The sequence below is a fragment of the Nuphar pumila genome, chromosome 2 (assembly GCF_984573655.1).
Source record: "Nuphar pumila chromosome 2, dmNupPumi1.hap1.1, whole genome shotgun sequence".
In the NCBI taxonomy this organism is placed as follows: domain Eukaryota; kingdom Viridiplantae; phylum Streptophyta; class Magnoliopsida; order Nymphaeales; family Nymphaeaceae; genus Nuphar; species Nuphar pumila.
Window position 1 is genome coordinate 127751583 of NC_143250.1, and position 25551 is coordinate 127777133.

Genomic DNA, 25551 nt, shown 5'->3' on the forward strand with positions numbered 1-25551 from the left:
TTATTGTATGTTTATGGGCTTCTTTAGGCTTTTTCTTCAGAAAGTATTTACTTGGTTCTTGAACATCTCATATATTTTTTTGGACATTCTACATGACATAAAGTCATACATATATCAAATATTTAAGGCAAGATGGGAAAGAAGTTACTTCTTTAGGTAACTCTAGTTGCTTTATCACTTAAAGATATCACATTTCTCTGAATATTTTTTAATGTTATTACTCTTTATGGTTATGGCGCCCTTTCATGTAATCAGGAACCGAAATATTCCTGAACAGTGATTAAATATAGATTTTTTTTGAGCAAAAGTTGTACTTTCATTAAAAATGCAAGACAAGAAAAGTGGCCAGGTGTCACATGGTTACAAAAAGAAGTATCAACGCATACATAACATAATTAAGAGAGGAATAAAAGGAACAACTCATCTGATTAATGCTGTAGCCTATTCCCTAGTCATCTTGGCCCAATCCTGCTTATATGCAAACCCTTTCCCATCGTTTTGGCATAGAGATATAGCTGGGACTAAATTCTACTATGTATTATCATCACCTCCTCTTTATTGCTGAAGATCTTATTGTTTCTTTGTTTCCATGTGCTCCACTATGCCAAATAGATCCACCATCAACTGGCTCCTATTCTTGCCCCTTTTACTTCCTCATCATGCTAGGATTATATGCTTGAAATTTGTTGTATGCCACTCATCGAGTCTCCAGTCTTCCCAAGCTAGGTTGAGTAGGTTGGCTTAAAAGGTTCATGCTCATAATAGGTGCCAAACTACCTCCACACATGTAGCTTCTAGAGGCCCAATGATAACCTCATTTTTTGGAGAAATGGCTCAGTTGGAATGCTTTCTGGAGAGATGAGCCAGGCGAAAGAAACCAACCTGGGGTTCGGACGAGGACCCATATAGACCTTTTAGAAAAAACTGAAATGAGGGATTGCATATCATTAGTAACATGGTTTCATGCTAAAAGGTAACCTCCTTTGAGAAACTCCTAATGACAATATCCTCATCTTGATTAATTGACTGGTTGACTAACTCTCAGTTCAACTCAAACCAGTCATCAAGTCCAGAAGAGGTTAGCTGTCTTTTGAAAGATATGTTCCATGCACTATTTCCAATCCAAATGCCAGCAACTGGTGGGCTTTTGTTCTTATCTAGAGTGTACAGGTTATGGAACCTAGCTCCCAATATTCCATTCTGCACCCGTGGATCCAGCCCGAAATTTGTTTTCAATCCATTTTCTAACTTAAGGCTAATGCGTTCCTTAAATTCTTTAAGAACCCTGCACCACACCTTCTAAATTCTCAAGCAAATATTGCCCGATGTGCTCAATTGCCATAGGGAAGGGAATCTTTTCACACTATATTTGACTCTCACCATTGCTGACCACTAGTTGTTATCAGAAAATAGTTTCTACTACCATTTGATTAGGAATGTCTTTTTCAGATCCCTTAATCTTCTAATACCCAATGCTCCTCTATCAAGAAGTAATTATGCTAATTTCTAATCTCATAGATACATTTTATTCTTTTCACCTGTACCTCTCCATAACAATTTGACAAAACTGTTTAACCTATGTCACAGGGACTCGGCAAACTGGGTGCCGCACCTGCATCGACATGACGCAACGCGATGCGACGTGGGTGCGCGTGCGGCACCCGGTGCGGTCAACCTGACGCTGGGTGCGTTGACCGCACCCTGGATCATTTATGTCCAACTTTTGGACACATATATATATATATATTATATTATATTATATTATATTTTTGCCGCACCCCCGCACCCATGTGACATAGTGTTTAACCTTCTTTTTGTCTCCCTTGGCATTTCGAAAAGAGAGAGCTGATAGGTGGGAATGCAGTTAGGAACATGATTTATCATGGTAATGTTTCCAGCAAAGGAGAGGTACCTTGTCTTCCAAGATTGGAACTTCTTGCAGGCTGTCCTCCACCCCTTCCCAGTGCTTGTGCCCTGAGATTCCGTTGTAAATGTCATGCCCCAAGAGTGACCTATGGTTGATCTCAAGGTATGACTATCGGGCTGTTCATTTCGTCATCGGGTTTTAAATAAACCCAAGTTTTGTACAATGAATAAGAAAACAAAAAGGACATTTACAGCGCATTGGTACAATATCTATTAACTCAAACTTTCATTACAAACTTTAATATAAGCCAAAATACAATCATAAGATAGTTACAAGATATTTCATTACATAAAACTAACAGACCAATGACTCAACTGTAGATTAAGATGCTTGGCTCCGTGGTTGATATCCTCGTCGTAGTATCCCTTGAGCTTGTTTCAAAATCTTTGCTACCTCCATCAAAATTGTCACCCTGACAACAATAAGAATCCACTAATGAGCTATGATGCTCAATAAGCAACAAATTAGAATCTCAGTAATTAGGTTTTTAAGGTTTTTAATAAGGGACAGTCAAAAAGACATTTTCAAAAAGACAATGTAATAAATCTGAAATCACTTTTGCAAATTCATGAGACTTGCTTTCCAAAAAGGAATTGCATATAAAGGCAGTAAAATAGATCTTAAAACACTTGTAAATTGCTGTACCATTTCACAAAAGTTGCTTTTCAAATGAAATGCAATTACACAGTTATTTTACTAAGCTTTTTAGAAACAATTTCTTTTAGGTTTCCCATCGAAGATCTAAAGGGCTAATAAATCCTAATTGTATTTGGGCTGATAATATCACTCTATACTTCAAATAGTGGTGGCATGCTCCACCTCCCATCAGATATCCATTGGGACAAAGATCCCATATCCTTCTCGAAAACTCCAATGAGCTACTTACTGGTTTGGGACTTCACCTTTTCCATTGACTGAGCCAAAGGGCCACTTGATTTCCCTGGGCCGATAAATTCCAATGACAAGCCATATGGGCTGATTACCTTTTCAAAAGGGGACCATAAACTCCGATAAGGTTTGTGGTCCACTTACACTTATGTGAACAAACATTTTAAAACACAAATATTTTGATTTAGTAGGCAATATTCTTTTCGAACCAAAGATTTTCAAATAATTTGAAATAGAACCTTCATTTGGTTTTAAGTGCTGATTCCAATTTCCTGAATAACACTTTAAAATAGACTAACAACAACAAACAACAACAACTACGCCTTCATCCCAAAACAATTGGGGTCGGCGATATGAACCAAAAAAGAAAATCATTGTGGGTCTTCCATATGAATCCTTCTCCTCCAATCATTTCTATCCAATGCCATCTCCTCGGTGAGGTTCAAAGCATTCATATCCTTTCTTATCATCTCCATCCAAGTCTTCTTAGGCCTACCCCGACCTCTTTTAACTAATATATTTTCCTATTTCTCTATCCTTCTAACTGGAGCATCATTAGGCCTTCGCCGAATATGTCCAAACCACCGTAAACGATTCTCTCTTATCTTATTTTCAATGGATGCAATGCCTACCTTCTTACGTATCTCCTCGTTTCGAATCTTATCTTTTATTGTATTTCCACACATCCATCTAAGCATACGCATATCAACTACATTCATTTTTTGAATATGATGTCTCTTGGCAGCCCAACATTCCGTACCATATAGTAAAGCGGGCCTAATTGTTGCCCTATAAAACTTTTCCTTCAACCGCAATGGCATTCTACGATCGCACAACACTCCAACTGCACTTTTTCATTTCATCCACCCAACCTTTATCCTATGATTTACATCTTCATCAATTTCTCCATACTTTTGAATGATAGATCCCAAATATTTGAAACAGTCATCCACCGGTATTTCTTGCTCACCAAGCTTCACTACACTCCCATCACTACTTCGTTGCTTACTAAACCGACATTCCATATACTCTGTCTTACTCTTACTCAACTTAAAACCTCTTGCTTCCAATGTCTGTCTCCATAATTTTAACTTAGCATTAACCCCAGCTCTAGACTCATCAATCAAAACAATATCATCAGTAAACAACATACACCACGGCACATTTTTTTGAATTGATCTCGTAAGCTCGTCCATCACTATAGCAAATAGGAAAGGGCTTAAAGCAGATCCTTGATGTAACCCAACCGTTACAGGAAAATTGGTTGTCACCCCTTCACAAGTGCAGACATTGGTTACTACTCCTTCGTACATATCTTTAATTATACTAATGTACTTGAGAGAAACACCTTTCTTCATCATTGTCCACCAGAGAACATCCGTAAGTACTCTATCGTATGCCTTCTCCTAATCAATAAAAACCAAATGCAAATCTTTGTTCCTCTCTTTATATCTCTCAATAAGTTGTCTAAGAAGATGTATAGCTTTCATAGTTGATCTTCCAGGTATAAAACCAAATTGATTCTTCGATATCATGACAACCTTCCTCAACCTATACTCAATCACCCTCTCCCAATGTTTCATAGTATGACTCATGAGTTTTATACCACAATAGTTTGTGCAATCTTGTATATCACCCTTTCTTATATAGAGGCACCAAAGTACTCTTCCTCCACTCATTAGGCATCTTATTTGTCCGCCAAATCTTGTTAAAAAGATTTGTCAACCATTCTAAACCTTTCTCACCCAAGCATTTCCAAGCTTCGATAGATATACCATCTGGGCCAACTGCCCTTCTTGATTTCATTTTCTTCAAAGCCTCTGCAATTTCTTTCTTTTGAATCTTGCACATGAAGTCACGATTCATCTCATGAAAAGGAATGGAGAAGTCTCCAAGATCCTGAGCACGACTTCCATTAAATAGCTTATCAAAATAATATTTTCATCTCTCCTTAATCTCCTCATCTTTGACTAAAACCCTTTGCGTTTCATCTTTGATACATCTAACCGTACCCAGATCCCTCGATTTCCTATCTCTCATCTTTGCAAGCCTATAAATATCCTTCTCGCCTTCTTTGGTATCCAACTTGTCATAAACCTCCTTATATACCTTATCCCTCGCGTTTCGAACTACTTTTTTAGCTTCCTTCTTTGCTATCATATACTTCTTCAAATTCTCATTATCACGACTCTTACTTAGATTTCTATAACACTCTCTTTTAACCTTAATAGCTAATTTGACATCCTCGTTCCACCATGATGTATCCTTACCTAGCGGTGCACCGCCTTTAGACTCACCCAATACCTCCTTAGCCACCTTTCTCATGCCACCCGCTATCTTGTTCCACATTGATTCTGAATCCTCCTCGAGACACCAATCGACTTCTTTAACTACCTGCTCTACAAACATTCCTTGTTTAGCTCCTTTCAGTGCCCACCACTTAATTCTAGGATCTATCCTATGTCTATCCCTTTTGCGGCATTTTCTAATTCTAAGATCTAAAATTAAGACTTTATGTTGTGTAGCTACATTTTGTCCCGGTATAACCTTACAATCGATGCAACAACCCCTATTTCTCTTTCTAAGTAGGAAAAAATCTATCTGACTCGTATTAACCCCACTTTTAAATGTTACTAGGTGAGACTCTCTATTCTTAAACCAAGTGTTTGCTAGGATCATATCATAGGACAAACCAAAATCTAAAATCTTTTCTCCACTTTCGTTTCTTTCTCCTATACCATAGCTTCCATGGATACTCTCAAATCCATCCCTACTAATGCCTACATGTCCATTAAGGTCACCGCTGATGAAAAACTTTTCTCCATAAGATATCCCTTGTACTACTCTATCTAAATCTTCCCAAATTTGACGCTTAATGGAATCATCTAAACCTACTTGAGGTGCATAAACACTAATAATATTAATAATATCCGTATATAATACTAATTTAATAAGTAAAATCCTATCACCCTTCCTACGGACCTCAACTACATTATCTATAAACTCACGACTAATAACAATCCCTACTCCATTCCTATTCCTATTTATTCCTGTATACAAAATCTTATATTCTCAAGGTTCTATCACTTTTGCTTTCTCACCTACCCATTTGGTCTCTTGTAGATATAAAATATCCATCTTTCTCCTACACATAACATCTACTAACTCTACCAACTTACCAGTTAAAGACCCTATGTTCCAAGTGGCTAACCTAATTTTATGGTCTTGAACTATCTTCTTTACCCCCACCCGTCCAACAAAGTGAGGGAACCCTTGTCTATTTGACACCACACTCGGGCGCCGGTGTGACGTGTCGCTTCTGGGCGACGACCTAGCAACCATTGCCCATTTATCACTGCCTCCTGGCCTATAGAGTACAGCGCGTCGCTCAGTAGGGAACGCCCCAACTAAATTCTCTTATTGGTTCATATTCATAGGGTGTGACTAAAAAAAGGAAAATATTAAACCAACCAAGACATTTGCATGCAATTAAGAGGATAATCAAATCCATAAGGGTTGTAGTTAATTACTTATAAAGCAATTTATAAACAATTTTGAAAACTAGTTTATCTTGGAAGAAATGTTTAGAGGTCTGACCTAAAATTTGGTAATTTTCTGTGCAGTGGTTTGAGAGATAATTTTTCTCCCAAGCCCTATCAGAACCCAACAGATCCAGAACCTGTTTTGACTGAGTTAGCTTACCTAACCTACTTGTCCGAACCTAGTTCTATCTCGTGGGCCCAGGAACACAACACACTCTCTCTCTAGGAACAACTTTTAAGGTTTTCCTCCTTGCCTATACACTACAAATGATGGAGAAGGGGGTCGCCATCCCCCCTATTTATAGATTTACAGTCCTACTAGGGTGTTGACACCTAATGTGCCATGTGTCCTCTTGGTATTTGGTGTAATCAAGTTCATGGACACTGAACTACTTAAGGTGTCCACTTCTTATTTGTTTTCATTCTTGTGTTGACACCTAATAGGCTGAGGTGCACCTACTTGGGGTGTCTGTAATGAAATAAGAGATCATAAATAAATAATGATTTTATTGACAAAATGCTCATAAGAAAGAATACATTGAGAGGGGACAAGGTCCCCTATTTATACACAAAAGGGGAGCTCTGATCCCAACAGTCTTATAAACATGGACTAGTTTGTCCAGGGTCACCTGCCTTATGCCCAATCTTACCACAAAGTGACCACCTCCACATCACCACCCTCACCTGCTCAAGTTAGGTTATTGATTAAATATATATAGCATGAACAATTTATAAGTCTGGGTTGAAAAATATTGGACCCTCATTGTCATAGTATTTTTTACCATAAAAGGTTGATGCAATTTTTTTTGTTCATCTTGCAATTTTTGATATTTTTTTCTGTTAGGATGGAGGACTTTTTGGCCAGACCTTGACTTTTATTATGTGTCAATCATAGCTGTGTTAGTATGTAATAATGTCTATAACATGGTTTTTTTATTATTCAAAGGCATTTAGTTGGCTAGTTTGTCCAAATTATGTAATCTGGTGACTGGTGAGCTTTGGACATTGTTCATATTCATTTTGTTCTTTTGGCTCTATATCCATTTACCACTAAATTTTGTGCTTGCTTTATTGAAATCTATATTGATTTCTACTTATAATGATATTTTATGCTTGCATTTTCTCTTAAACAAAATTGTTCTAGACAGGGTGATGACTGTAAGCTTCCACAAATATGGTGATATGTTCTTTCCTGGAACAGGCGATGTTAAGGTATGGTTTTTATGCTAGGATGTCTTGGAATCGATGTTGTTTCATTGTCAAACAATGTTTGCTTATTTAAACTCTACATTTGTTTGAGAGTTGCATTTTCTTTTCTTTTCTTTTCCCTCTTTTTATAATGTTGCTAGTTTATTCTCTTATTTTCACATTTTGTGTCAGATTTTGTTTCAATTTCTCGTCCATCTAAGTTATCCCTTCTAAATGTTGTGCTTTGCTGCAAACTGGATGCAGTGAGAAGTAGGGGTATGCTTAAGCACTCACCCTGCGGTTTAGTTTCTTGGCATGACAAACACTAGTTTTTCTGGAGAGGAAGCAAATATGATACTTCATCTTTTTCCTTTTTTCTTTCCTTTGGATAGTCAACTTATGTGTTGCCTCAGGGTTTGAATCTAAGATACTTTGATTGAGGCAGTGTGTTTAACCACTCCATTCAATTGCATCTTTGTTCTTACAACCATAGTTACTAGGAAGCGAAATGGATATGGGAAGGGATGCATGAAGCGGAAGCGAGTGTTAAAAAGTAGCATGAAGCAGGGATACCTTTTAGAAGTGATTATGAAAAGCCAAAAAGGAAATGTATAGGAAGCGAAAAAGAATATATACTAATATGAAAAACGTAAAAAAAGAGGGGAATGCAAGGAAGAAGCGGCGGGGAAGTGATAGGAAGCAAAGGAGAAACGAATGGGAAATGATTTGATAAGTGAATTTCCCCACAAACAGGAGCCGCAGTTCCTATAACTACGCTTACAATTAGGGTTGGAGAGGAAGCAGATACCATACTGCATTTTTTTTTGATAGTCAAGCTTCATGTTGCCTCTAATCGGATTCAAATGTAAGATCCTTTGGTTGAGATAGTGAGACTCTTACCATTCCAGCCATCAGATTCAACCCTAGTATACTGCATATTTGTTCTTACAGCTAAGGTATTTACAATAGCAGGATGGTACTGCATATTAGGTCTTATTTTTTTGGGCATGATGTCATGGATATTTACGGTTATTTATGGTTAAAGCGTAAAGATATGTGGTTTCATAATTTAGAAGATGGCAGGGTGTTAAGTTGTACACGTATGTGTGTATATATATATATATGTCACGAAATATGCAGAAAAACAAAAGCAAGAACCACAAAGGGCTTACGATAACACAAACAGGAACGTGCACATGCACAAGTCCACCATGGGATAATACAAGGTGCCAACATAGGCAATACAAACAACCACTAAGGGCAATACCATGCATTAAATCACAAAAACAAAAATAAAATAAATAACATTTTATTCATAATATATTCACAAAGTGAGTTAGAAACTTAGAATGGTTTAAAAGAGCATTGGAGAACAAGAGGGGGTTCACCCCTATTTGTACACAAGAGGTAGTCTCAAATAGAGTTGTTGGACTATTCCAAGAGCTCTATTGACCAGTCAACTCTATCTTGACTAATCCAAAAAGAACCCAATAACTCTATTTGGTCTTTAACCAAATAGTCCCTATAGAAACAGAAAAAGATAAAAAGAATAAAATAAAGTAAAAGAACTAAAATACTCCTAATGGGCACAACCTATTACAATATTGTGAAATGACAAAAATACCCCTATAAGGTATTACCTATTACATCATTATAAATAAAATATATATGCATATATATGAATATATATGTATATATGTACCAGTGTTGTGAAAAGCCTCGAGGCGTAAAGCGTAAGCTTCAAATATTTTTTTTGAAAACTTTAAAAAAATTATGAAAAATATCTAAAAATACAAATAAATAAAGAAGTGTTTTATTGATGAAATAACAACCAATAAGAAATAGAAAATCTCAAATAAGTACTAAAAAATATGAGAGTAACATATAAAAGTAACTAAAAACTGATTACATAACTAGAAAATATATGAGATTAACCAAAAAAAGTTAAAATATACTAAGAAACTGATTACATAACCGAAATAACTGGAAAATATATGAGATTAGCCTACAAAAGTTAAAATATATGAGATTAACATATAAAAGTAACTAAAAAATGATTACATAACTAGAAAATATATGAGATTAACCTACAAAAGATAAAATATACTAAGAAACCGTTTACATAATTGGAAAATATATGAGATTAACGAACAAAAGTTAAAATATGTGAGATTATTCTAAAAGATATGAGATTAACATATAAAAGTAACTAAAAAACTGATTACATAACTGGAAAATATATGAGATTAACCAACAAAAATTAAAATATACTAAGAAACTGATTACATAATTGAAATAACTAGAAAATATACAAAAGTTAAAATATATGAGATTATTCTAAAAAATATGAGATTAACATATAAAAGTAACTAAAAACTGATTACATAACTGGAAACTATATGAGATTAATCAACAAAAGTTAAAATATACTAAGAAACTGATTACATAACTGAAATAACTGGAAAATATATGAGATTACCCTACAAAAGTTAAAATATATGAGATTATTCTAAAAAATTATGAAATTAACAAATAAAAGTAACTAAAAAACTGATTACATAACTGGAAAATATATGAGATTAACCAACAAAAGTTAAAATATATTAAGAAACTAATTACATATCTGAAATAACTGAAAAATATACGAGATTAACTAACAAAAGCTGAAATATAGTAATATACGAAGAAACTGATTACATAACTGAAATAACTGGAAAATATATGAGATTAACCTACAAAAATCTTGTTGATCATGTCTTAGAAATCTTTTTGTAATTTTTTTGCGCCTGGGGCTTGCTCCTTGAGGCATAGAGGGCCGCGCCTCAAGGCGAGGCGCACCTTTTGCACCTCAAGGCGCATTTTTGATAACACTGATATGTACAATATGAATATATATATATATATATATATATATATATATATATATATATATACAACTTAACACTCCTCAAACTTACGGTGTTATATACCGAAAGTTTGGAAATACAAAAAAGAATCAATGAGAATGATCAAAGTCTTCAAGTGTCTTTATTGAGAGTCTCCATCTTTATGACACATCAGAGAATTTTGCAAATATAAGTCTTTAAATGTCTTCATTTGTGATCATCCCCAAACGTCTTCATGTTATGATGTATCAAAGATATTCTTTTCTCAATCCATCGCATGTTTATGAACCTGCATAAAGAACAAAACATTGATTTCGGCTACACAAAAAGAAGATATCCTAACCAAATAGTTATATAGTTAAAAAAAAAACTAGTATGTATATTTTGAACAAAAATAACACAAGTAAAACAAAGTAATAATTTTAGAAACATTAGTAACAATTCAAGCAAGAAAAGAAGAGTTGACAAACATAAGCCCATAATCAACATATTTTTCAAGAAAACATAAATATTGATCACAAGATAATTTAATCACTTAAAGAACATTCAAATTATCAAGAAGAGATAAACAATCATGTATTAGTAATATCCTAAATTTTTAGAAAAACACTTCAAATATAACAAATCATCAATTTATACTAAAAACAACATGCATATAAAGTATATCACTTCAAAAAAGAACTCTCAAGAAAAGAGGAGTTAATTGAATTTATGCATACAACAACATGGACAAGATAATCAATTAGAAACAATGAAATGCATGAAATTTTATCGATAAACATTTTTTCATACAAGAAAAAAAGTAGTAAAAATGTAAAAATTTTATGGAAAGATTTTAAAAATCCCACGTAACAAAGAGAATGATATATGCAAATCAACACCAATTTGCAAAAGATATAAAGAGATTTAAAAATCCTATAAATATCAAGAAATGATATTTTTTAGATCTCAACAATAGTTCGACCACCACAAGCAATCACCTCACTAGACCTCCAAACCTAAAAATTCAAGTGTATCATCGACTAGAACAAGCACATAGACATGCTTGTCTACATATAATGACACTCAAAATAAGTGTATCAGTGACTAAAACAAGAGCATAATCACAATGCCAACGATGAACTAAAATCACATATGAAGGTGTAAATAAACATCTCTTGTCTACATATAATGATACTAAAAAATCAAGTGTATCAACGACTATATCAAGAGTATAATCACAATGCCAACAATGAGCTAAAAACACATATGAAGGTGTGAACAAACATCTTTTGTCTATATATAATGACACTTAGATGAGAGGTACAATAGCAACAACACACGAGATAAGAGAGCTTGGAATGAAAACAAACTAATGTCATCAAGAAGAATAAAATTATAAATTTTAACAATCTTTCGAAACACCATAGTTTCAAAATAGATAGCCATCACAAATAAACATAATTATAAGCATCCATAATAACAATGGCCAAATAAACAAATAAGTGATACAACACACCCACAAAACCATAGATCAAACAACCACCAGTTAGTGCCAAATTATAAGCCGACAATCTAAACTGACAAAAAAATGCGGTGCACACAACTCACCCCTACAAACATCTCTGGTTCAACAACAATAAGACTAAAAATAAATGAGGCATCATATAAAAATCTGTGAGGGACAAAACAAATGCCATAAGGAGGCAATACATACTCACAGAAATCAGTTTTCAAATAAGTGAATTCATATATAAGAACTAATTTAAAAACACAAAGTTTCAAATCAAATCCAATAAAGGTAGATGAAAACTTTAAAATGAATATAGTGCAATCATATGCACAACACAATATCAAATGATGCAATCATATGCATGGTCAATATAAGCAAGTCTATTATGAGAGAACAATGACATACAACATTAAAGATGGTAAAAAACATATATAGAGATTTTTAAAGAACCATATGGAAAACCAAGAGTATACACAAGTACAACTAATCATTGATACTCACAAAGAGATCAAAATTCATGTATATGCAATAATCTAATAACGTTAAAGTCATAAAAAATATGAAGGAACACATAAGATAATGCATATAAACACCATGATTTTACATAAGATACTAACATACCCAAACATATTTTGAGTTATCATGCTTACGCAAGAGCCAATAAAACAATAGCTCACTTAAAAAAAAGATTTTTAAGATAAAACTCTAATTTCAATTTAATTTGAGAGCATAAAACAATACCCAAAATGTTTATTTTTTCAACCCAAAATACCAAAAACAATTTTGAAATGACACATAATCATTAATGACATATAAAACATGTATAGACATATGTCTACAACACATAAATATGGAGATGATATGCCGATAGAGCAATCTCATGAGAGCATACAAAACATCCATGACATGACTAATGAACTTAAAATCATGATGACTCAAGATATAAAACATACAAGAATTTAAAAATTCTTAATGAGCACGTCTTAATGAAAGCACCAAATAGAATTCAAAGAACATGCTTTGACATGTGCATAAAGTCACCAATAATCATAATGGTGTCTAAGAAACCCAAGATAAATATATATACGTACATGAAATCATAAAATTATATATTTTTTTATTAAAAATAATAATAACATGGAGAACTTACCATAAGGAGCTCAAGAGTAGACTACTTATGGGTTAATGTCAAAAGAAACAAACACAAGAGCCATTAAAATAATATTTCACAAAACTCAAATTTCAATTGATTCAAAATACACATTTTACATACCCAAGAAATAACCATAATAATTTAAACAAATTTTGAAAAGAAAAGAAAGGAAATATATATTATAAATACATTTTTTTAATTAAACAAGAGATACACACCAAAATACGAGAGCCTCGATTCCAATCCATACATATCAATCAAAAATTTTCTTTCTAAGCACGAACTCGAACAAAATACTAAGATAAAAAATCCCTCGCTCTGATACCATGTCACGAAATATGCGAAAAAACAAAAGCGAGAACCACAAAGGGCTTATGATAACACAAACACAACGTGCACATGCACAAATCCACCATGGGATAATATAAGGTGCCAACATAGGCAATACAAACAACCACTAAGGGCATTACCATGCATTAAAGTACAACAAAAAGAATAAAATAAATAATATTTTATTCATAATATACTCACCGAGAGAGTTAGAATGGTTTAGAAGAACATTGGAGAACAAGAAGGGGGTTCACCCCTATTTATACACTAGAGGTAGTCTCAAATAGAGTTGTTGGACTGTTCTAAGAGCTTTATTGGCTAGTCAACTCTATGTTGACTAGTCCAAAAAGAACCCAACAACTCTATTGTTAGAATCTCCTTTGGTACCTGTATTGAGAATGGAGAGAGAGAGAACAAAAGAGGATGAAGAAGAAGAGGCTGCGGCTGTCACAATTTCAACTAATGAAATCGTGCCTAAACTTTGTATTAATGCGTTTAAAAGAATAGTATGGATCCGGGTCTGGTGCAATGTCTAGACCCTAAATAAACAAAATAAACCTGTACATGACTCGGGTCCTTAGTAACTAGACTGTACATACAATGGACCCGGGTTGGGTCCTAATATCCCAGAATACACTTTTTCACCCCCCCTCAAGTTGATCATGGTTTTGGACCGTGAACAACTTGCCTTTAAGCATCAAAAAACGATCCTTTATCAAGCCCTTTGTAAATATGTCTGCAACTTGTCTTTCAGTATTGACAAATTCGGGCTCGATCTCTTTTTCTTCTACCTTTTGTCTTACAAAGTGTTGGTCGATCTCAATATGCTTAGCACGACTGTGATGTACTGGATTGAATGACATGTTGAGAGCACTTTGATTGTCACATAGTAAGATAGAGTGTGAGATCTTTTCTCCCACTTTAGTTAGTAGATGTCCGATCCATGTGGCTTCGGCAGTAGCGGCAACCATAGATCTATACTCAGCCTCAGTGCTTGACCTAGCGACAACCTTTTGTTTTCTACTAATCCAAGAGACTAAATTTCTTCCAATAAAGACACAATAACCTGATGTAGATCTTCGTTCATCAGGTTCCCCTGCCCAGTCTGCATCACAATATATAGTAAGTGCATGCTCATCCTTGTCGTATGACTGTGGTGAATATATCAATCCATCCCCAATGGTTCCTTTCAGATATCTAAGAATCCTTTTAACCGCTTCCATATGTCCAGTACGAGGTGCGTGCATAAACTGAGACACTTGATTGACCGAATAAACAATATCAGGACAAGTGAATGTGAGATACTGCAACATCCCTATTAGACTGCGATACCTGGTGGGATCCTCACATAGATCTCCATCATGAGTGCTAAGTTTTTGGTGAAGCACACTTGGAGTTCCTAGAGGCTTGCAGTCTTTTATACCTGCCTTGCTGAGAACATCGACTGTATATTTGTGCTGAGTGAGCGTCAAGCCATGAGCCTAGTTGTCAACTTCTACACCAAGAAAATAGCGCAGGACACCAAGATCTTTCATTTTGAACCTCTGACCTAGTAAGTCTTTTACTTCTTTGATGTGAGCTTAAGAGTTTCCTGTGATGACAATGTCGTCAACATAAATTAATAGTAGAGTGGTCACATTCTGACTTCTAAAAATAAATAATGAGTGATCCAGTAGAGAATGTGAAAATCCATGTTTTTGAATCTCAAGCGAGAAGTTGTCAAACCAAGAACGAGATGCTTGTTTTAGACCATAGATAGCTCTCTTTAGCGTGCACACATGGGTTTTACAATTTTGTTCTTGATATCCAGGGGGTTGTTCCATATAGATTTCCTCCTTCAAATCTCCATGCATGAATGCATTTTTCACATCGAGCTGACTCAGCTTTCATCCATGTTCAACAACCAAGGAAAGAATAATTCGAATTGTTCCCATCCTCACCACCGGGCTGAAGGTCTCATCATATTCTTGCCCTGCTTCTTGGGTGAACCATTTTGCCACCAGTCTTGCCATTGTATCGTTCAATGGTTCCATCTGGTTTATACTTTATTTTGTAGACCCATTTGCATCCGATAACATTTTTGTCAGGTGGTCTGGAAACAACTTCCCAGGTGTTTGAATCTCAAGCGAGAAGCTGTCAAACCAAGAACGAGATGCTTGTTTTAGACCATAGATAACTCTCTTTAGCCTGCACACATGGGTTTTACAATTTTGTTCTTGATATCCAGTGGGTTGTTCCATATAGACTTCCTCCTTCAAATCTCCATGCATGAATGCATTTTTCACATCGAGCTGACTCAGCTTTCATCCATGTTCAACAACCAAGGAAAGAATAATTCGAATTGTTCCCATCCTCACCACCGGGCTGAAGGTCTCATCATATTCTTGCCCTGCTTCTTGGGTGAACCATTTTGCCACCAGTCTTGCCATTGTATCGTTCAATGGTTCCATCTGGTTTATACTTTATTTTGTAGACCCATTTGCATCCGATAACATTTTTGTCAGGTGGTCTGGAAACAACTTCCCAGGTGTTTGAATCTCAAGCGAGAAGCTGTCAAACCAAGAACGATATGCTTGTTTTAGACCATAGATAACTCTCTTTAGCCTGCACACATGGGTTTTACAATTTTGTTCTTGATATCCAGGGGGTTGTTCCATATAGACTTCCTCCTTCAAATCTCCATGCAAGAATGCATTTTTTACATCGAGCTGACTCAGCTTCCATCCATGTTCAACAGCCAAGGAAAGAATAATTCGAATTGTTCCCATCCTCACCACCGGGCTGAAGGTCTCATCATATTCTTGCCCTGCTTCTTGGGTAAACCCTTTTGCCACCAGTCTTGCCATTGTATCGTTCAATGGTTCCATCTGGTTTATACTTTATTTTGTAGACCCATTTGCATCCGACAACATTTTTGTCAGGTGGTCTGAAAACAACTTCTCAGGTTCCACATTCGTGTAAGGCCTGCATTTCATCATTCATGGCTTCTACCCATTTGGTAGAAGTGGCTGCCTGATATTACATAATAGGTTTATCTTCTTTATTGAGGGCAGTTAAAAAGAGTTGAAAATCCATGGAGAAGTTGTTATAGCTGACCCACCTATCAATAGGATGTCGTGTGTGATTTGATTTATTGACTTCAAGAGCATGAGAGGAAGTAGGATCGGCTGCTGAGGCATGATTTTGGTTTGATGTTGTCGTTCTCTATCTAGAGTAGAAAATGCCCTTGTATCTGCCCGGTATGGATGATGGTACTTCTTCCTCATTCTGTGATCCCGATGTCCCAGTGTTCTCAAACATTTCTTCTTGCTGCATACAATCTGGAGGACAAACTTCATTGGAACTAGCAAAAAGTTCTGAATTCAGCCAAGGATAGTAAACTTCAGTTGTGTTAGATGACATATCCATTGTGCCTGCTTTGTGATCAAAATTTTGCTCATTGAAGACAACATTCCTTGAGATTTTGATGCGCCTGTTGGTTGGATCATAACACCTATATCATTTGTAGTCGTCTGCGTATCCCACAAATCTACACTTTTGAGCCTTGTCCTGAAACTTATTTCTCAGGGACTGGTCAATGTGCACATAACAAACACATCTGAAGGCACGCAAATCATGATAACTAGGGTGAGCTCCAAAAAGACAATAATAAGGAGACTTATTTTCCAGAAAAGCTTTTGTCCATAGATTAATGGGAAGGTTACTGTCATGAAGCATACTCATGGCGCTTTCAACGCTATGCCTATGTTTTCGCTCAGCAATCCCATTTTGTTGAGGGGTGTGTGGACATGACACCCTTTTTCATATTTCGTTATTTTGAAGAAAAGAAATAAAGTCACTAAATGAGAACTCCCCACTTCCATCACATTGGAAAAATTGGATGGACTCAGAGAATTGATTTTTTACTAGGGAAAGAAAATTTTGAAACAAAAGGAAAACTTCTAACTTATTTTTTATGAAATATATCCAAGTGTATCGAGAATAGCTATCAACAAAGATTAGGTAGTATTTGCTCCCAGATCTAGAGACAACTGGGGCAGGTCCCCATACATCAAAACAAATTATCTCAAAAGGTTTCGAAGCTCTCTTATTAATGTAATGAAAAGACAATACATGACTTTTGCATAAAAGACAACTGGAACACTTATGACTTTTCTCATTCCCTTTGAGACTTTCTTTTGGAATGAGATTATTAAAGACAAGTTTCTTAATAAAATGACTCCCACAATGTCCTAATCGACTATGACATAAGAAAGACTTATTGCATTGAGAAATACTAAAAACGTTTACAGAAGAGAAGGAACACGACTCTAATTAAGACTTTGAATCCAGATAAGCAGGGCAGACTGACTGACATGGAGTTTCTTCAAAGACATACATATTGCCTCGTCTCTTTTCTTCAACGAATGTTTTCCTCGTGCGTAGGTCCTTGACCTGTACAGAGAAGGGAGTGAATTCAACTGAAGCATGATTACCATAAATAAGTTTGGAAACAAAGACAATATTTTTCTTGATATTGGGAGCACGAAGGACATCAGAAAGTTCAAGAGTAGAATGTGACATGGGAATGACAGTTTTTCCAACATAAAAAACAGGATGGTGGGATCCATCGCCAGTGACAATCTTATTTTTGCCAAAATAAGGAATAGGGTTAGAAAGTTTACCTACATCACATGTCACATGAGTTGCTGCTCCTGAGTCGACAAACCAAATGGCTTGATCATTCTGCTTAAATTTCAATTCTGACAAGGCAGATATCAGCAGATCTTTAATCTCTCCACTATCTCTGATATTGATGGACTTTTTTCTGTGGAGCCTTTCCTTTATTTTCTGGATTGTGCCAACAATTCGCCTTGATATGCCTCCTTTTGTTACAAAGGAAGCAAGTGGGAATGGGTCTTTGTCCCTGTGCATGAGTCAACATATTTGGAGTGAGAAGCAAACCACGTCCTCCGTGTCCACTTCGCCATTGCCCCTCTCGTCCTCGACCATAAGTCACTCCTGTGGCAAAAACTTCTTGGGAATTTGTATGAACATGAGTTTCTTCAGAAAAACCTTTCAGAGTCATTTCGTACTGAATTAATTTAGCTTGTAACTCATTAAAGGTAGGAAGGGCAGGCAGACACAACAGTGAAGTGACGATCATATTGTAGTCAGATCCCAATCCACTCAGAGTTTGTTGTACCATATCACTGTCACTTACCGCACATCCTATAACTGCAAGTTGGTTTGTGATGGTCTTCATCTTGTTCAGATACTCCATGATGGTCATGGAATTTTTTCTCAGCAACTGAAATTCCCTCTTGAGAAAAACCATCCTCGCCTGTGAAACCTGTGAATACGTCTGAACCAACCTCTCTCAAAGTTGTAGGGCTGTACAATTGTCAGGAATAGCAACAAGAACCTCTTTAGACAAGGTAGAAGTGATATATGCAACTACCGATTGATCTTTTCTTTTTCAGTTAAGGTATACTGCATTTTTGACATACACAATTGAACTCACTCCTTTATCATCTTTCTCTTCTCGTAACAAATTTTAGTGGGACTGGAGTGGTTCCATCCAGGTGACCTAAGAGACCTTCGCTCCTTATAAAAGGAATGATTTGTCTCTTCCAAATCAAGATGTTTGAGGTATTCAACTTTTCAGAAACGAGTTGATTGAGAAAGCTTGAAGAAAGACTCGATTGAGAAGAATAAGAATCCATGGAGAAAGAAAATTTAACAAGAGTGTTCACAGAGTGCTCAGTCTTCCCCCCCTTTTTTTTGCGGCTTTAAAGTGGAGGTCGCAGACTGTCAGATTTAGAAGAGAATCAGACCTGAGCTTTCCCTTACACTCTTGCAAGATTTGAGATTAACGTGATGAAAATCCTTTTCACACGTTGAATAAAGTATTGATCTAGATGTATTTTTAGGCAAAGGTAGTGAATTCCAACTGTCACAGCAACTTGGAAAGAAAAGAGAATTAGAAAAAAAAATTGTGTTCCAACTGTGACAGCAACTTGGAAGGAAAAAGAGAATCAAAAAAGAAAACTGTCACACAGCAAAGAACTTGATATCCAGATCTGATGGTGGAGTTGCATCAGATCTGGATACTTTGAGTAGATGCGTAGAGGAGATTGGTAAAGAGAGACAGATCTGGTGCACTAGATCAGATAATGTCAGATGAAAAAGAAAAGGGATCGTTTCTGTGTTTCACGTGAATCGATTTCAGCGATTCACGTGAAATAGAATTACCCCTTTTTCCTTTTTTTTTGCACAGTGCTTTACGTGAACAGAGTTCACGTAAATCGTAGACCCACGTGAATGTTAGGTCCACGTGAGACGTGAATACACCAAAAATTTAGAAAAGAGATGGTGGAATGAGAGATAGAGAGAAGAAAAAAATGAAGAAGAGTAGAAGACAAGAGACGAAGGACCTCAAACCTCTGGCCGTTGCACCTTTTCGGAAGCCTCTTCAGCCCTCAGATGGATCTCAGCTCTAATACCATGTTAGAATCTCCTCTGGTACCTGTATTGAGAAAGGAGAGAGAGAGAACAGAAGAAGATGAAGAAGAAGAGGCTGCGGCTGTCACGATTTCAACTAATGAAATCGTGACCTAAACTTTGTATTAATACGTTTAAAAGAATAGTATGGATCCGGGTCTGGTGCAATGTCCAGACCCGAAATAAACAAAATAAACCTGTACATGACTCGGGTCCTTAGTAACCAGACTCTACATACAATGGACCCGGGTCGGGTCCTAATATCCCATAATACACTTTTTCATCTATTTGGTCTTTGACCAAATAGTCCCTGTAAAAATAGAAAAGGACAAAAAAAAAGTAAAAGAACTAAAGTACCCCTAATGGGCACAACCTATTACAATGTTGTGAAATGACAAAAATACCCTTAGAGGGTATTACCTATTAAATCATTATATATATATACATGAATTTATATGTATATATGTACAATATGAAACAATATATATATATATATATATATATATATATATATATATATATATATATATATATATATATATATATATATTTTTACAACTTAACTTGGGGTTGAGAATGGTACTGCAGTAAGATGAATGGATTAATGACTATTTGTTAATTGTCTGATTTATGGCCATCAATTTTTGATTCACTGGAAAAACCTTCTTACATGTCAGAATCCGGTGATCCAAATGTTGTTCCCCTCTGAATGGACCATTTAGATCTCATCTGTTGTGTGTTGAATTTAACAAAAAGAACAAAGAGTAAAGAAAATAAAAAAGGCTAGGCACAGCCATAACAAATATATGTCCTATATATGTATATGGGTACGTATATGCACATGCATGAATGTACATTTGTACATAGGTATATATGTGCCCATCTTTATTCTACATAGTTTTGTGAATGTACTTATGCACACATGAATGAATGTACATAGGTATGTATTTGTTGAGATATGCATCATACATTGTATCATATGTATTTTTTCTGTATTTATAAGGCCATTTCTGTACTTTAGCATAGAGGCAGTGTAGTAGTCAAGTTAAAAGTCTAAAATTTGTCCAAAATGTATTTGTTTGTTAGAAATGCATTTCGTGCCAATCTTTATTCTATATAGTTTTGTGCATGCATGTTTTCTAACCTGTTTCAATTTCATTATTTAGGTTATTGCTTTCATTACTTCCTACTCCTTTCCTTAGAAACTGGCCATCTATTTGTACTTCCCATGTTCATTTGCACTTGACTTTAGAAGTCAAATGATTCTATTGTCAACACACCGGGGAAAGGAAAGGCGATCACTCTACGAAGAGAACACCATTGAGAATTTTCCATGAATACTTTTATAAGCATAATCCAAATAGAGGAGATAGTCTGCCTCCACATAAAACAGAATATAACAAAAAGCAATTCTTTAAGCTAAACAAAATCTTCATAGTGTTTTGAGAAGGCCAAGAGGTAAACTTTTCATCCAAGTTCAACTACAAATTTAAAAAATCAGTCCTCAAGCTCTTAATCGAATAATAGAAAATGATTACCTGGAAGAATCATGCCCATAGCTTTCACACTAAGTAAACAGTAGATCTACTGCTAGAGCTGCAACTTGTCCATAATCATTCTACTAATAGGTATTCAAAATTTCTCTGTGCCCATTTCTGTAATGTTTTCCAATAGTAGTTATTTGAAGCTTAGTGGTTCATAAAGTGACTTCCGGGCAACTTATTTCTTGAACATAATGTTTCATGGTCCACATGACACATCTATGATTCTTAAATACGTTTTCTGTTACCTATTGGGCTTTTCAATGTTTTTTATCTTCAAATAAAGCAGGCTGCACTTTCTTCATTATTCATATCTTTCTCCTGCAGTTGTGTCATCACCCTTTCTTTATCAGATTAGAAACAGCTGTAACAAAGGCTGCCAGTTCATTTGCTTTTTCATCCTCTAAGTTTGTCATGTTCTCAGTGATTATCTTCTTTGAATTTGATCTTTCATGTGAATCAGTTATCAAAAATTTTAGTTTAATTCATTATCTTTGTTTCAAAGGATATAGGAGGGAGAGAAGGAATGTATTATGCAATTAATGTACCCCTCAAAGACGGAATAGATGATTCTAGTTTTACTCGTCTCTTCAAGACAGTGAGTTGCTGCTCAATTGCCTAAATTTATGGTTTTTATGATGTTATGATCTGCATTATAGATATCTGTATTGATCTTCAGACTGGATCAGTTGATTTGTCTGTGTACTTCTGTAGATTATTGCCAAGGTCGTAGAAACGTATCAACCAGGTGTGATAGTTCTCCAATGTGGGGCTGATTCGCTTGCGGGGGATCGCTTGGGATGCTTCAATCTTTCCATTGATGGTGCTAGTCTTCTAGTAATTGAATATCTTTCCACCATTTGCCTTGAAAGAGCACCCTTTCCAAGGCTTGACTGGAAAAATGTTATTGGTTTTATGAACATAAGCTGGATAATTTTTTATTCAATTAGTTTGTTGTGCATATGATTCCTAATGTCTAACCATATCCATCTGCATATAGGCCACACCGAATGTGTGAGGTTCGTGAAGAAGTTCAACTTGCCCCTATTGGTGAGTTCTCTTTGTGCATGTGAACATTTCTTCATCCTTCTCTAGTTACTAGCTTGTGTGGAATTAAAGGCCTGACTGGGGATCCAAGACATGATCCTAGTAGGCTTGTCGCACAAACTTAAGGGTCAGGCAGCACAAGCATCTTGGGTTGAGATGCAGCAAGTGGACAATGTTTTTGACAATCATAAGCATCTAGATGCTTTTTGAAGTCGTATATCTCTACTTTCCTCTCTTTTTTCAGGTTACTGGAGGTGGAGGATACACAAAGGAAAATGTTTCACGTTGCTGGGCAGTAGAAACAGGAGCCCTGTTAGACACTGAGCTTCCCAATGGTAACAACTTTATTGTTATACTTCATAACAAATCTTCCTTTTATCCTGTTTCTGTCCCAACTCAAACATGCCTATGGCTGCAAGATATTTCTTAATTCCTTTAGCTACAATGTGTGCAATGCTGAATTTTCTGAATCCGCATTCCATGATTTATTTTTCTGCTTTTTTCTTGCAGAGATTCCGGATAACGAATATATTAAGTACTTTGCTCCAGATTATTCGTTGAAGATTCAACATGGCAATATAGTATGATATTCCAAATTTTTAATCAAGTTTCTGCTTGGATGTTCTATCTTCTTTGCTATCGACTAGGTATGTGTGTCATGTTTTGTCCAATTCTCAGGAAAACTTGAACAGTAAGTCGTATCTGGGCACCATCAAAATGCAAGTACTGGAAAACTTGCGTTGCGTACAACATGCTCCTGGAGTTCAGATGCAGGAAGTAAGATTGCTCTGCTTATTTCTTCTGTATGAAGTTTGAAGGCCTGTAGTAAATATTTATTGAAACTGAGGCATAAGCTCAATCTAGTGACCTTGTGGACTTGAGCTTAGGGATGTGGAGGCATAGAAACCATAGCCAGTGCCCTCCATTGTTGAGGGTGGTTGTTATGAGCAGAAACTCATGAGATTCTATTTTAATTGGCATCCATATATTTTGAGAACCAAACTTGAAAATATGGTGCTTAATGCTCTATGATGTCTCAATTTCATAATTTTTGCAGTTTACAAAATAGATGCATTTCAACCTTCTGACTGTTTTTCATTTCTTACTATTATTGCCAGGTTCCCCCTGATTTCTATATTCCAGATTTTGACGAGGATGAACAGAATCCTGATGAACGAGTTGACCGTAAGTGATATTCAGATTGCACTTCATTTTTTTTTTTGAATTCTTACCATAAATGCCTTTAATTGGTGTACCTATGCTGGAAAAAACTGTGATTCTCAATGTAGTCACACATATTATTAATCTTGGCTCAACCCTGTAATCAAGCTAGTCAAAGTACTTGTTGCTTTTGATGATTCTGCCATGTAGCAGTGATGCACATCGACACGTTAATGGCTGCAATGAAGTTCAATCAATGAGGAAGATTGGATTAGCTTATGGATTGAAGTCCAGCTCTGATTCAAGTCTGACCAGTATGTATTAGTATTTTTGGTTTGGGCTGGCTCCTCTCAGTAATCTGATATAAGCCCATCCTGATCTAGGTTGACGGTATGCCTTCTCAAAAAAAGATCTAGGTTGACAGTATGTCTAGCATTCATATACAAACCATCTGGATCTGTACCCAGGGGAAAAAGGAAATTGGAGAGGGCAGATATCTGTCCTACTTGCAGCCTTCACACAAGTTGTCCCAGTACAAAATTGGTTTTCTGTTATTATTAGTTTTTTAATAGTCAAGCTAAGAGTTAACACTGTGACAATTGAACCTGGAATCCATCAGTTATGGTAATGCGACCTCACCATCCAGCTATCTCATCTGATCCCGGTTTTCTACTGCCTTGTTTAACACCAATTCTAAGAACGTCTTTAAGACCAATCCTGGTGCTATGGCTGGCATTTATGCAGGATTGAAGGGGCACTAGGAATCTCTCTCTCTCTCTCTCTCTCTCCAGTAACATATTTGGACCCCATTCTATTTGTTTCAAGCTGTCTGTTAGTTGCATGAAGTTGGTCCAAGTCACCCATCCCTGGTGAGATTGATGTTGCTTTAGATACTTTAGTCCTTGCTGGTCTTGGATTTCTGCTTTTAGTAATTATAATTATTGTTATTCATATCTAGAGCACACAAGAGACAAACAAATCCAGAGGGACGATGAGTACTATGATGGTGATAACGACCAAGATCACAACATGGAAGATGGCTTGTAGCAATTGACGGAGTTGCATATGATTTGCTTGTATCATGTCAGCCAAAGGCAGGAAGCTTGTTTGGTATGAATGAAATGTCGAGTTTTTGGAGGTTTTTATTTTCCATGAAAGACGAGGAGCAGATTCAAGGGCAGAAGGGCCAACATTTCCCATGAAGTGCATGCTTGGGTTTCATGGACTTATTTTTCAATGTATATTCCAGTCCTGCTTCCAATTTATATGAAGATTTTCCTATTTTATTGCAAGGTCCTCCTAATGTGATGATTTATACATGGAACAGAACCCGAAAGTGTAGGGCATGCCAAGTCTCTCTCCTAGGGAGATTATTGCTTGTAAAATGAAAGTTTTATGGATAAAAAACGTGTAATTTATAATACCAATGAGGCCGCCCTTTGTGGTTGGACTGTAGGCTGTGTTTGGATTTTGTGGTATTGGTTAGAAATGTGCTGCAATTCCTTCACCAAGTCAAAATTCATTTGTATCTTGGCAGGGAAAAAGGCCAGCCATAATAACCAAGCTTACCCAATTCCTCTATTTCTGTGGAGAAAACACAGCAAGAGTGAAAAAATTTCTTCTCCCTGGTCTTGAAAAAAAGGAGGGGAAGTAGGTAGGTCTAATGACAGTCGTTCTTGCTGCCCTCCGAATGCACCAAGATGATGAGGTTGCATTTGACAGCCTTGGTTTCAGATCCGAGGATCTGATGTTGCTTAGGCCAATTGATGATTCCGCATGGGCCTCACATCAAGATCTGAGGTCCTGATGCTGTATCTGAGATCCTCACTTTTTGAGGATCTCAGATACAAGGGAAACCGGAGGATCTCTAGCCTGACCTAGGGGTTGGGCCAGAGATTGTCGGCTGTCAGAACT

General features: G+C 36.1%; 1 protein-coding gene across 1 annotated transcript in view; it reads left to right on the forward strand.

The window, feature by feature from the left end:
* Positions 1-25093, forward strand: part of LOC149847066 (histone deacetylase 9) — a 38385-nt gene extending 13292 nt beyond the window's left edge. The window contains exons 6-14 of the mRNA XM_089998280.1: positions 7506-7569; positions 21935-22027; positions 22144-22252; positions 22430-22479; positions 22721-22811; positions 22987-23057; positions 23155-23253; positions 23595-23661; positions 24596-25093. Coding sequence (XP_089854406.1) covers positions 7506-7569; positions 21935-22027; positions 22144-22252; positions 22430-22479; positions 22721-22811; positions 22987-23057; positions 23155-23253; positions 23595-23661; positions 24596-24684 — 733 coding nt within the window. The 3' untranslated portion in view covers positions 24685-25093. The remainder of the gene's footprint in view (positions 1-7505; positions 7570-21934; positions 22028-22143; positions 22253-22429; positions 22480-22720; positions 22812-22986; positions 23058-23154; positions 23254-23594; positions 23662-24595) is intronic.
* Positions 25094-25551: the final 458 nt, after the last annotated feature.